The sequence below is a fragment of the Olea europaea genome, chromosome 2 (genome assembly GCF_002742605.1).
Source record: "Olea europaea var. sylvestris chromosome 2, O_europaea_v1, whole genome shotgun sequence".
NCBI lineage: Eukaryota > Viridiplantae > Streptophyta > Magnoliopsida > Lamiales > Oleaceae > Olea > Olea europaea.
Window position 1 is genome coordinate 23,516,640 of NC_036238.1, and position 15,109 is coordinate 23,531,748.

The window sequence follows — 15,109 nt, forward strand, 5'->3', positions numbered from 1 at the left end:
AAGTTAAACACTCAATGCAAAAAGAGTTTCATAATGGACAAGAGAGAGAAAAAAATCAAAAATAAACTCAGATCAATCCTTTACTAAAATAAAGGCTAGAAGTTGCAATTAAGTCAAATCCAAACTTAATTTAAATAAAAAATAGGAAGCATTTTCTGAGCTTTCGAAAAGTTTCAGTTTCTGAAAGGAAATGCTACGCACACACAAGTATATATGTTACGACATGCATATTAGTAAACGCAAAGAGAATAAAGGGTTGATCGGCTAAATTCCCTATAATGAACATGGCGAGGGAGATGAAAAATCTCCAGGAACTACCTTGCAGCGTCAAGAAATTTCTGAGTACTTACTACTTATGCGACACAGAAAATTTAGGTTCAATGTTTAATTTGCAGAATCTGGAACATACAAGAACCAACTTGCACCAACTAGAAAAATCAGACAGAATTGCAACTGGAAATATTTTAGACAAGGGAAATTAACATGAGGGGAACTTGGACAAATTTGTTAAAAGTTTAGGACCTTTTGCGAATTGAATGAGGGCCAAGCAAAGCAAGGATTCCTGAATCGTTCCAAGAGAGAATCAAGTTTAGCTTGCAAATTTTGTATGCCATGGAAGAGTTCGTTAAAAATATTATTGGCCGATCAACTGAAAACTCAAATGATCAAATAGCAATTAATTTATGGACCAGCTCAATCTACCAATCTTATAGCAGTCACGGTAAGAAGGAGGTTTTGAATCCCAGTGTACCAGAGCGACACGTGAAATGTCATTTTTTGGCATTGCTGGATAAGGTTTACTTTGGACTTGGTCCTAGAGAGACAATGCATAAAATATGAATCCACACATTTATTGAAATAAAGTAGTTATTCCATCGTTCACACTGAATGTGGCCGGTGCACGTGCGGTCAAGCTAGAGGAGATTGGGAACATTTTATCTGAATAAGAAGGAATACGATGGAGACACTTTTGAATCCATTCATGGAGATTTGGACGAAGCTATGAACTTTAAGAATTTGTGTACAATAATAAATTCACAAAATCTGCTCCAAATAATGTTTCTAAAAGTGAGCATGGTCAGAGAGACACAATACTCGACGTATGATAACAAGCAGCACCTCATAGTGTTTTATGTTTTGTATTCCCTACTAATAAAACTTACCGTTTGTTTAAAATTGTAATTTCAAATTTACCTATAATTTAGACCTAACGTGCCGAATTACACAATTCAAAGCTACAAATCACTTTTCAATTATCTCTAAATGGTTAATCAATCACGTCAATTTATCATATAGTGAATTACCACAATTTTTAATATGAAAGCAATAAAGAACACCAAATTGATCATAGAGAAACTCCAACTAGGTAAAAATTTCGGGCACTTTCTCCGTCAATAATCCACTATAAATCAAAGCAACCTTATAGTGCAGATTAGACCCGTCTATCCCTTAGAACTTCTAACCTCAATTCCTAAAGTCTTCCTTGGTCCTACTGGAGGTGTGCTCCTTCAAAACAAATTTCGAATCCTGATTTATACCTTAGCCCTCCTGGACTGCGTGTTTATAACGTCATATCCCAACTCCTGTTACCTCACCTAGGTCCTCCTGAATTTGTGCTTCTAAAAAAACTCCTGATCCTTGATATCGATTTATCTCTGGTGGATTAAATGAAAAATTCCTCTTTCTTTGGGTTGGTATTTAATTTATGAAACAATCTTTGTGTCTTGATCAGTGGCTTAATGTCTAATGATGTGAAAATATTTGGCTCAATTATATTTCAATTAATGGAATGATTTATTGGTCAAAGAAATATCTTGGCTTGGAAAGATTTTATGAACACAATGATATGGTGGTTAAATCTAGAGATAAAAGAATGAACCACATTTTCTAAACGAACCAAAGCCAATCCGAATTGATCTTGTAAAAGATCCGCTACAGAACGAATACGTTTATTTTTCAAATGATTCATATCGTCAAAAACTTCAAGGAACTATCTCTATGAAATAATCAACACAACATTACATTGTTCACGTATGCAATAACGTGTTTCATCAATACCTATAAGAAATTAGAACAGGAATATGGATTTTACCACTTGTGAAGAGAATGTCAACTTCTGGAGATAAACCAGAACGAAGGCGAGAGAGAGAGAGAGAGAGATGGAAAAGGGAAATGAACAAATACGCTTTATGCTACTTACTGCCGATTGTTAATTTAATTTCATCCTTTTTTCTGCCAAAATCTTTATATAGATTGCCTGAAAATATACGATTCCGTTTGTTGAAATCTCATTAAGTCAATCAATCCTGCATGGCCTGCTATCCTTTTGGCATCTGATCTCATCATTATTTGCTTTTTCAATCAGAAGACATCGAAACCCTACTGCAGAGTCGAAACGTGAATCAAGGTCCTGCGCCTGTATATACAAAGGTTGGGGACGGCACGTTAGAGATGACACCTGCAATTTAACTCACCGAATATATCAATACGCGATTCCATTGCTGATTTTTCGATTTAATGTTAACGTTTGTTTCATATGCCAAAAAAGAAACGCAATTAAAATTAAAATGAGCCCTAATATTTTCATATCGTCATGCAACTCAAGAACTTTAATTGCGTGTGAACCGGGCTCAGTTTCAATGACAGACCGAATCAAACACCGCACAATTGATAATGCTCACCCCGCAAACCTTTATCACTATGATTACCCTATGATGTTACCCATGAAGAAATGGAGCACTCTATGCTTAACAATTTCCCCAAGAATAGGGAAGAGAGCGACTGCCTCTCTATTTCAAATTGCAATCGCACTGGTGGCAACAATATATAGCCCCTGGCCCATTTTTTTTAAATTAAAATGGGTGGAATAGTATTTTTTTAGAGAATGAGTACTTGAAAAAAAAGAAATTTTTTTTTATATACGTATAATATTATTTTATAGAAGATTTGTGATTAAAAATAGGAGAGAACAACTCAAGAACTTTAATTGCGTGTGAACCGGGCTCAGTTTCAATGACAGACCGAATCAAACACCGCACAATTGATAATGCTCAACCCGCAAACCTTTATCACTATGATTACCCTATGATGTTACCAATGAAGAAATGGAGCACTCTATGCTTAACAATTTCCCCAAGAATAGGGAAGAGAGCGACTGCCTCTCTATTTCAAATTGCAATCGCACTGGTGGCAACAATATATAGCCCCTGGCCCATTTTTTTTTAAATTAAAATGGGTGGAATAGTATTTTTTTAGAGAATGAGTACTTGAAAAAAAAGAAATTTTTTTTGATATACGTATAATATTATTTTATAGAAGATTTGTGATTAAAAATAGGAGAGTAAATGAAATTTACTTTGATGGGAGCAAACGGGGCATATAGTTTTAGGGCTAAAAACACATGGGCTAAGAATAACAAATTGGGCTAATATAAGATGGACCAACAAAAGGCAAATTGGACTAACAAATTAAAGGGTCATCCAACTAATATATGGACTATGAACAACACAAAGGAAACATTACATCATTCCTACGTAGAAGAATTACATTTCAAAACTAACAAACTTGTTAAATTATTTCAAAATTCACTTGTTAATTCCAATTAAAAATATATATAATACATAATTAATTGGAATTAATTACCCCATCGCACTAAATTAATAATATCCTAGGACCCCATCCCATCCCTAATGCACCACCACTAACACCTTAAACTAAAATCCATAATCATAAATAATATCTTTATCCAAATATTTTCAAAAATTAAATTTTTTTCTAGACATGACACCGCACCAACCCCACCCCACCCTATCCCAGGCCACGATAGAAAATTCTCTAGAAGTAAAATATTTTCTCTCGCTACTCACTTCACCTCGAATGTAGAAAACTCTTCAGAAATTGTGGTAGCGGTAGTTTTGCATTGTAGGTTATTAGATTTGTGACCAAACTATGTACTCTGTGACCAAATTCATTATTTGTGACTAGGTCGATGTTGTTTCATGAAGATTTGTGACTGTATGTAACCAAGTTACTGACACGTGTTATATGTAATTAACTGTGAAAAAAATTATTTCCGATATGATTGTCTGCGACCAACTAATTGTGACTGTATTTAATCAAATCACAAGCTAGATCTATCCCTTACTAACTGTGATCCAAATTATCTTCAGTGTGACTAATTGTGACCAATTTTATGTTCAGCATAACTATCTGTGATCAGTTCAACCTTAACCGTGACGGTATGTGATTAATTCACAATCGATCACAACTAACACAGAATTGGTCACAACCAGTCATGGTCACACCTGTTTGCTACCACCACCACTATTACTAACATTGTCGAAAAACTAATGCGTACTACCTTACCACGACCACCTGTACCACCATCAACAGAACCATTGCCATCTACACCACTACAGAACAAAAAAAATGACCTTCAACATTTGCAAAACACCAAGGAGCATCCCAAAAGCTGGCTAAATAGCAGATCCACAACCATCCACATTGCAAACCATACTCGACAGATCCACAACCTACCACTGCACACAATGCCACACACATCACATCACTAACACCATCTCAACCTACCACTGTACACACCACTACCAAGAAGCAGCCTCAGCCCACCTGCACATACAATGACTGGGTGCCGGTGCTTCTTGAAAAGAATGAAATAGTATCTTCGTAAAAAAAAAAATATCGATCTAAAGAAGAAGATCAGAAAAGCATCTTCGTGAAATGAAAAATCAACTTAGCTGACAGCAACGCAAACAACGACGAAGCTTCTCTCCGTCGCTGTGTTGCGAGAAGTTTCTCATCGTCACTAGTGTTGCAAGTAGCGGCAAGCGCTATCACAACATTAGCCTGACGAGAAGCTTCGTCGCGACCGGTGATGCTGGAGATGGGTAATGAGTGACGCAGGTGGATGGGTAAAGAGAGAGAAGGAATAGTGGTGGAAGAATGAGGTTTGTCGCCGAGGTGACCGATGGAGTGAGGACGGCGGTCGAGGGTGCGACGGGTGGCTAGGCGATAGAGAGAGAGTGGGATTAGTTAGAGAGAGAGAGAGAGAGAGAAGGATAGTCAAAATGACAGGGTTTGAAAATGAAATTATTAGATTTAATTTAATTTTTATTAGTTACAATAATTTAATTTATCACATGAAATTTGAATTTTAAACTTGAACCCCTTATTTGTGAAAACCAGTCTTTAATTGTATGGTTCTTGGTAATTTTCCCCAACACAAATTAATAGTTGTTTCCAATGACCCGATTTTTTTTGGGTCGAGTCAATCAATTGTGGAATTGATAAACATTTCACTTATTAGTCGAAGTCTATGAAATTAATCTAACTGTCTAAACATCATTGCTAGAATTTATTGAGTATTGACAAAACCCAGCGCATATCATAAAAAATATAAGTTAATCAAATAGTAATTAAGCACGGCAAGAATAAATAATTTATAATTTATTCAATCATCCACCATAATGCATGAGAATTGTAAATTTTTCACCAGGTAGTAAGTCTTTAGGTTAAGCAGATTTTTCTTTTTAAAGAAAATTAAAGTTCGATGGATCGATTGATTGATAAGTATAATGTCAGACTTGGAGCCAAAGGATTTAGATATTAAAAAAGGCTTCACTTCCTCAGGTACATATTTACAGGTTACAAAGATAGCTTTCATTATATTAGAGGGTTTTGCTATTTGACACGTCGGTGTACACTTAGCAAAGCCCTATATTAGAATACTAATTGGCAATGCGTCATGGTAGAATCTCAAAATTCAATTAACAGACGTTAAGTCGACAACTTTTCCAAATGGAGAGCTACAAGAAAACATCTGTGAAAATACCCTCGGTTTCAGTTCATTTTTTATTCAGGAGGTTTGATTACAGTTAAAATGCACATCTCTAATCTGTTTTCACCTATGAATGGGAGCTCATCCCCATCATTCTATCTCTTTCAAATTCAAGAAGTCACAAAAGAAATACAGTTTCATCATCATCAACTTGAAAAGTTTGATATTCTCAGTAACTTTCTATGGATCAAGAGACTCTTTCTCATTATTTTAATGTCTATGTAAATTTCATAATCACGAGGTTTCAAATTTGGAAATTAAGGTTTATGTAAAGTATGATTTTGCATAAAATTATATGACAATAGCATTAATTTAGACTTGTTTAATGACATTAATAACACTTATTCAATAACAATAAAAAAGAACATATGATCAGAAGTAGTTACTTATTCAAAACTGGAGTTTAATTTATTAGAAAAACATTATCAGCTTCACGAAAAAAGCTGAAGTAAATGCTTCTTAGTAAAACTGCAGTACACAGACAATCTATCCTACTACTATTCATAATGCAACAAAAGTGCATTATTCGTTGTGTCAGATACATGAAGTAGGCTTTAATTAGAATTGGACTAACAAATTAAAGGGTCATCCAACTAATATATGGACTATGAACAACACAAAGGAAACATTACATCATTCCTACGTATAAGAATTACATTTCAAAACTAACAAACTTGTTAAATTATTTCAAAATTCACTTGTTAATTCCAATTAAAAATATATATAATACATAATTAATTGGAATTAATTACTCCATCGCACTAAATTAATAATATCCTAGGACCCCATCCCATCCCTAATGCACCACCACTAACACCTTAAACTAAAATCCACAATCATAATAATACGTTTATCCACATATTTTCAGATATTATAATTTTTTTCTAGACATGATACCGCAACAACCCCACCCCACCCCACCCCATCCTATCCCACGCCACGACGGAAAATTCTCCAGAAATTAAATATTGTTTCTCTCGCTACTCACTTCACCTCACATGTAGGAAACTCTTTAGAAATCGTGGTAGTGGTAGTTTTGCATTGTAAGTGATTAGATTTGTGACTACCTATGTACTCTGTGACCAAATTTATTATTTGTGACTAGGTCGATGTTGTTTCATAAAAATTTGTGATTATATGTAACCAAGTTACTAACACGTGTTACATGTAATTAATTGTGAAAAAATTTATTTTCGATTTGATTGTCTGTGACCAACTAATTGTGATTGTATTTAATCAAATCACAAACTAGCTCTATCTGTGATTAACTGTGATCCAATTTATCTTCAGTGTGACTAATTGTGACCAATTTTATGTTTAGTATGACTATCTGTGATCAGTTCAATCTTAATCGTGACGGTATGTGATTAAATCATAATCGATCACAATCAAAAAAGAATTAGTCACAAAAAGCAAATACTTGGTCACACTTGTTTGCTACCACTACCACCATTACCAGTGGCGGAGCCACGTTGAAACGAGTGCGGGCATATTTTAGGCTCGAACTTTTTTCTCAATTTTTTTCCTCTAAAGTAACAGGGGAGGTGGAATAAAAACATGTTTTAATTTATATGGGTTTTATTTTTAGGCTCAAACCCATGATTTGTTTTATAGTTTTATTATCATTAAATTCATGACCAAGACATAATATTCGACATGGGTTAAATTATTTCCGTACTGAACAAATTTTCTGGCTCTGCCTCCATTACTAACATCTTCGAAAAACAAATGCGTACCACCTTACCATGATCACCTGCACCACCATCAACGGAACCAATGCCATCTGCAGATCAAAAAAATGACCTTCACCATTTACAAAACACCAAGGACCGTCCCAAAAATCTGGCTAAATAACATAGCCACAACCATCCACATTGCAAACCATTCTCGACAGATCCCCAACCTACCACTGCACACAATGCCACACACATCACATCACTAGCACCATCTCAACCTACCACTACCAAGAAGCAGCCTCAGCCCACCTGCACATACAACGATTGGGTGTCGGTGCTTCTTGAAAAGAACGAAATAGTATCTTTGAAAAAAAATATCAATCTAAAGAAGAAGATCAGAAAAGCATCTTCGTGAAATGAAAAAATCAACTTAGCTTGCAGCAACGCCGACAGCGACGAAGCTTCTCTCCATCGTTGTGTTGCGATAAGTTTCTCGTCGTCACTAGTGCTGCAAGTAGCGGCAAGCGCTGTCGCAACATTAGCCCGATGAGAAGCTTCGTCGCGGCCGGTGATGCTGGAGATGGGTAATGAGTGAGGCGGGTGGATGGGTAAAGAGAGAGAAGGAATAGTGGTGGAGGAATGAGGTTTGTCGTCGGGGTGACCGATGGAGGAGTGAGGCGGCGGTAGAGGGTAGGACGGGTGCATAGAGAGAGAGGGAGAGTAGAAATGACAGGGTTTGAAAATGAAATTATTAGATTTAATTTGATTTTCATTAGTTACAATAAATTTATTTATCACATGAAATTTGAATTTTAAACTTGAACCCTTATTTGTGAAAACCAATCTTTAATTGTATGGTTCTTATTAATTTTCCCCAAAAATTAATAGTTGTTTCCAATGACCCAATTTATTTTTGGGTCAAGTCAATCAATTGTGGAATTGATAAACATTTCACTTATTAGTCGAAGTCTATGAAATTAATCTATCTGTTTAAACATCATTGTTAGAATTTATTGAGTATTAACAAAACCCAGCGCATATCATAAAAAATATAAGTTAATCAAATTGTAATTAAGCATGGCAAGAATAAATAATTTATAATTTATTCAATCATCCACCATAATGCATGAGAATTATATTAGTAGATTTTTCACCAGGTAAAAAGTCTTTAGGTTAAGCAGATTTTTTTTGAAGAAAATTAAAGTTCAATGGATCGATTGATTGATAAGTATAAGGTCAGACTTGGAGCCAAAGGATTTAGATATTAAAAAAGGCTTCACTTTCTCAAGTACATATTTACAGGTTACTGAGATAGCTTTCATCATATAAGAGAATTTTGCTATTTGACACCTCGGTGTACACTTAGCCAAGCCCTATATTGGAATATTAATTGGCAATGCATCATTGCAGAATCTCAAAATTCAACTAATAGTCGTTAAGTCGACAACTTTTCCAAATGGAGAGCTACAAGAAAACATATGTGAAAATACCCTTGGTTTCAGTTCATTTTTGATTCAGGAGGTTCGATTACAGTTAAAATGCACATCTCTAATATGTTTTCACCTATGAATGGGAGCACATTCCCATCATTCAATGTCTTTCAATTTCAAGAAGTCACTGAAGTCATCATCAATTTTAAAAGTTTGATATTCTCAGTAACTTTCTGTGGATCAAGATACGCTTTCTAATTAATTTTATGTCTATGTAAATTTCATAATCATGAAGTTTCAAATTTGGAAATTAAGGTTTATGTAAAGTATTATTTTGCATAAAATTATACGACAATAGCATTAATTTTAGACTTGTTTAATGACATTAACAACACTTATTCAATAACAATAAAAAGAACATATGATCAGAAGTAGTTACTTATTCAAAACTGGAGATTAATTTATTAGAAAAACATTATCAGCTTCACAAAAAAAGCTGAAGTAAATGCTTCTTAGCAAATCTGCAGCACACAGACAATCTATCCTACTATTCATAATGCAACAAAAATGCATTATTCGTAGTGTCAGATACATGAAGTAGGGCTTTAATTAAACCCATAAGGCACCAGCTCTTTTAAGCATTGGCTTTAAGGATTGCCGGAGGTGGAGACTCATGACCTCATTTTCCCCACCGACAAATTCACCACCGATGAAGACTGCCGGAACTGCAGGGTTGCAACCGAATCTTAACAGAGCTTGCTCGATATCTCCACCTCTTGGAATTTCATCGAGTTCATACACGGCAGGATTAACGCCAAATTCATTAAAGAGGATTTTGATTGTGTGGCTCATGCAGCATGAACTCTTGCTGAAGATCACCAATGGCTTTTCAGCCACCATTCTGTTCACTCTCTCCATTGCTACTAACGAGAAAAAAAAAAGTTAACTTTTAGGATTCTCAGGATTCGAAATGAAAATTCGAATACACAGGAGTGTTATCGTTTTTAAGTTGAATTGAGGGTTTTGGTGTGAGGAAAATAGAGATTGCATCGGAGGTTTATATAGGAATAGGGATGGTTCTGGAATATTGTGGTGTAATGGATGATATTTGAAGGGATTAAGAATGTTTTTTTTTTTTTTTCATATCTTTTCTTTCTTTGTCATTACATTGAAAGCGAAAGTTGGACGATAACGAATCTCTTCATACGGAAATAGAGACGTGTCCTTAGGACGTACGGCTTCTCTTTTTCTGATGATAACTATGAGTTTTTAACGTCATCATACATATGTACATATATTGATCTATCAATGTTAACACAGACTAAAAAAAAGGTTAAACCCTAATTTTAAGGGTTCCTCACCACTCCTATCCTGGAGTATCGTGAGGGAGGTAAATCGCAGGTTATGCCTTCAAGGGTACAGGGTAAAAGGCTGCTTGTACACTTGCACTTACCCAAGAGCCAAATCCATATTTCAAGATTCGAACCCTTAACGCAGCAACTTTAAGTAAAGTTGGATTTCTCCACCCTCCTCTTTTACCACTTGGAGATGTGCCATGGGGGCAATGTTAACACAAACTAATCCATACATTGAATTGAGTTAAGCCACTTGACCTGAGACGACGACCACAAGGATGACCGTGCCCTCACATAGGATGAATGGGTCTCACGTGAATTAAAAAATCTCCACCCACATGTGTGTGTATGCGGTCATCCTAGCAGTCACTCCCGCGGTTCATGTAGCATAACCCCATTGAATTTAGGGGCAAAAGATTCGTCATATCTATGAGATTAGATCTCGATTTAATGAAAGGGATAGATGTTTGAAAGAACAAGGTCTTCTTCGAATCATTTAGGACACTATAAATCCACATTTGTAAGGATCAACATTAAAAACGATTGAGCCAACTCAATATTTTGAAATTGTCATCGTTAAATAGAGCTTTCGAGATTTTTTTTCCTTCCTTCGTACAATCATGGAAGAATGAAACGGAGATTGAATGGCTCCTCTAAATTAACTCGTCATTTTGAAGTATTGCATAACAAGAATTTATATGACGGTCACACACGTTGGACACTTATACAACAATTTCAAATAAAAAATGTGGTATAACATAGAACTAACTTTTTTCAAGCTATAAAACGATGGTTCATTTTTATTTTTTTTTAATGGAAAATATGTTGTGATGGAAAAAAGAGAGAATTTCGAAATTAACCTTATTTGCTTTTCATTATTGTCAGCAAGATAATTAGAAATCGGTGGTCCAACTTTCACAGAGTAATTACTTTGTGGTGTACCTTTCCAATAAGCATCTGCTGAGTTGGTGAAAGAATTTGGATTTATCCAATTGGGACCAAAATTCGCATCTAATTCGCCCCATGGAAAACAGGTAGCCAAAAAACAATGGGGACATAATTCACATGCTCTGTGTGTGTATATATATGTTTAAATAAATTTCAATAAATCTACATTATTTTGAAATGTAATGATAATAATTAATCTTGTTAAAGATGATAGTAATTTAGTTTAATTTTTCACTTTAGTCTTTCATTTGATAGATTTACATTTTAGGGTTTTTACAATTTATATAGTCACTTTGTAACCATCTTCGTAATTGAATAATATAATTTTGGTTAACTTTGCAATGCCTTTGATTCTCCGGCAAGCAGCCTCATGCCATTAGTCATCTTCTTGTTCCTAATCTTTAACTTTTGTTTGTTACATGTATTCTTGTTCGTTTTCCTTTTTCTTTTTTTTTTCTCTCCCAAAAATCTTTACGATAAAGCTACATCTTTCCCAAGAAAGTCTTTGCATTGCTACGTACTAGAAATTCTACTTAATTCTCAATTCAAATGAGTATTAGCCCTTGTTTGGAAGTGATTATTTAAAAGGTTGTGTCCTAAAAGTACAGGCCGAATAAGTACTAAAGCTGACCCTAACATATCACAAGAGCCACTATTTAGGGTTTCTCGATCTACAGTCCAGTCCTATGGTGATGTTGTACTCATCCCGTTCCTCTTTCCCTATCATTTGCTTGTCAATATTCTTCAATATATGCCTAATAGTTCAATTATTTAAGAATGTTTAATCCAGCAACAAACAATGAATTACAATAAACTATAATTCTCGAAAAATAACACAACCAATCTCCCTAAATTACAAATGGATACATAATGTCATGTTAAAAAACTTATTCATAATGAACAAATAAAATCTGGATCAAAAAACTATTTAAAAAGAAATCTCGATACAAAAGAAATTCATATTGGACAACAGAGAAAAAACAAATTGATCGCATAAGGATTTAGCGAAATTTCCATTGATGCATGATTAATTCGGATTTTCTGACAGGAAGGATTCAATCCTATTTCTTGAATCTGTGTTTTAAACTCAGAGATCTTCGTCATTATCATCCAAAGTACTGGATATATTGGTGAATGGCAGCCCAAAATCTTTTTAAGTTTTCAATATTTTGGTATTTAACCAATGTGAGATTTTTATCCCTTAACATGTCTCCGCAAGATGGTGACTCGTTTGAGCAGACTAATCTTGAAATTCGTGTGCTCATTTTTAGAGTCTTAACCGAATTGAATTGCTCAGCTTAATGGGCTCTAATACCTTGTTAAGACTTAGGGTCCATTTTAATAAAATCAACTTTATTAAGAGGAATAGTCCAAAATCTTTTTAAATTGGTCAATATTTCGATATTTAATCGATGTGGAATTTTTCTCCCTTAACAAATGAGAACCACAACGAACCAAAAACTAATCCTACAACTGAGTTTAAGAAACTTTTGGTATTTTTTTCTTGAAATTTCATCGCTAGAGCAATCATGTCCATGCATTTTTAAATAGCTGTTAAATGGACTCGATCAAACTTATATAAATCGAGCTTCTATAACTATACATCCACGGTAAATCCAATCCCAGACTCTCCATTAATATGGTGAATAGTCTCCGCTTACTACTACTACTACTACTACTACTACTACTACTAATAATAATAATAATAATAATAATAATGAAAAAAAAAGTCGTAATTATATCATATTGATGTGCCACATTTATGTCTTACTCGGTGAGACACTGAACAATAAGAAATTGGTTGAAATTGTCTTCTTATGCTTCTAATTATTTTCTCGTTAAACTCACATTTTTTTCAATGCAAATCACACAATCAATTTAGTTGTTGCTAAATACTAAGCTCATATTTCAGCTTGTTTAGTAGAATATAAATAAACGGACTCAATTATCCTCTCAACTGGTTACAGGTTTTGAACTGTGTGCTTAATAATTTGCTTGCTCTAAGTTTTCAATATACCGAAATATTTGATCATATATGTTAATATTAATGACTGGCACATCAAAAGCCTTCAAGTCTGCATATAGCAAAGACTTTCTTCTATGAATTTAGCTAATTTATGATGACGTAGTCTAAAATTCTGCAAATTGGTCCAATATAGTTTTAAGTGTACAAATGTCACTACTCCTAAGATCTACTCATCGCAGTAAAAAGAATCATATACCTCCATTTGTAGAAAATTTGACTCTACGACTTCTTACAAAGTGTCAACTGCTGTTTATGAAATAGGACGAAACAATTCTAGATCTATATACACGTGGTGTCTCTCTGTGCTTTTCTACGCAAGTATTCAACTCGTATTATCACGAAACTATCGAAGACACTTAATCGCGTGCTCAATAACATAAATGCAAAATAAATAAATAAATAATAGATATTTAACAACAAAGAAATGCCGAACATTACAGTATGATCCTAACATTTTTGGCGGATATCCGATATTAACGCCAAATTCATTAAAGAGGATTTTGATTGTGTGGCTCATGCAGCATGAACTCTTGCTGAAGATCACCAATGGCTTTTCTGCCACAATTCTGTTCACTCTCTCCATTGCTACTAACGAGAAAAAAAAAAGTTAACTTTTAGGATTCTCAGGATTCGAAATGAAAATTCGAGTACACAGGAGTGTTATCGTTATTAAGTTGAATTGAGGGTTTTGGTGCGAGGAAAATAGAGATTGCATCGGAGGTTTATATAGGAATAGGGATGGTTCTGGAATATTGTGGTGTAATGGATGGTATTTGAAGGGATTAAAAATTTTTTTTTTTTTTTTTTTTTTTTTCATATCTTTTCTTTCTTTATCATTACATTGAAAGCGAAAGTTGGACGATAACGAATCTCTTCATACGGAAATAGAGACGTGTCCTTAGGACGTACGGCTTCTCTTTTTCTGATGACAACTATGAGTTTTTAACGTCATCATACATATGTACATATATTGATCTATCAATGTTAACACAAACTAAAAAAAAAAAGAAAAAAGGTTAAACCCTAACCTTAAGGGTCCCCCACCACTCCTGTCCTGGAGTATTGTGAGGGAGGTAAATCGCAGGTTATGCCTCCAAGGGTACAGGGTAGAAGGCTACTTGTACACTTGCACTTACCCAAGAGCCAAATCCATATTTCAGGATTCGAACCCTTGACGCGGCAGCCTCAAGCAAAGCTGGATTTCTCCACCCTCCCCTTTCCATACATTGATTTGAGTTAAGCCACTTGACCTGCGACGATGACCACAGGAATGATCGTGCCCTCACATAAGATAAATGAGTCTCGCGTGAATTAAAAAATCTCCACCCCCATGTGTGTGTATGCGATCATCCTAGCGGTCACTCCCGCAGTTCATGTAGCATAACCCCATTGAATTTAGGGGCAAAAGATTCATCATATCTATGAGATTAGATCTCGATTTAATGAAAGGGATAGATGTTTGAAAGAACAAGGTCTTCTTCGAATCATTTAGGACACTATAAATCCACATTTGTAAGGATCAACATAAAAAACGATTAAGCCAACTCAATATTTTGAAATTGTCATCGTTAAATAGAGCTTTCGAGATTTTTTTTCTTCCTTCGTACATTTACAGAAGAATGAATAGGAGATTGAATAGCTCCTATAAATCAACTTACCATTTTGAAGTATTGCATAACAAAAATATATATGACGGTCACACATTGGACACTTAGATAACAATTTCAAATAAAAAATTTGGTATAACATAGAACTAACTTTTTTCAAGCTATAAACGATGGTTCATTTTTATTTTTTTTTAATGGAAAATATCTTGTGAT

The 15,109-nt window shown here is 34.6% G+C and overlaps 1 protein-coding gene across 2 annotated transcripts; it reads right to left on the reverse strand.

Annotated features, from left to right (window-relative positions):
- Window positions 1–6,252: 6,252 nt before the first annotated feature.
- LOC111367388 (monothiol glutaredoxin-S2-like) lies at window positions 6,253–13,992 on the reverse strand. 2 transcript variants are annotated; one of them, XM_022988236.1, is made up of 2 exons: window positions 9,528–10,016; window positions 6,253–6,371 (listed from the first exon to the last, which is right to left on the reverse strand). In XM_022988236.1, the coding sequence occupies exon 1, from the start codon at window positions 9,876–9,878 to the stop codon at window positions 9,570–9,572; it is 309 nt and encodes a 102-aa protein (XP_022844004.1). In that variant the 5' UTR covers window positions 9,879–10,016; the 3' UTR covers window positions 6,253–6,371; window positions 9,528–9,569. The 2 variants fall into 2 exon arrangements, with proteins under 2 accessions (XP_022844004.1, XP_022844012.1); XM_022988244.1 differs by lacking the exon at window positions 6,253–6,371 and adding an exon at window positions 13,773–13,992 and having other exon boundaries at window positions 9,383–9,778.
- Window positions 13,993–15,109: the final 1,117 nt, after the last annotated feature.

Coding starts and splice junctions, on each gene's coding strand:
- LOC111367388 (XM_022988236.1), bottom strand. CDS start 9,878: ATGGAGAGAGTGAACAGAATGGTGGCTGAAAAGCCATTGGTGATCTTC.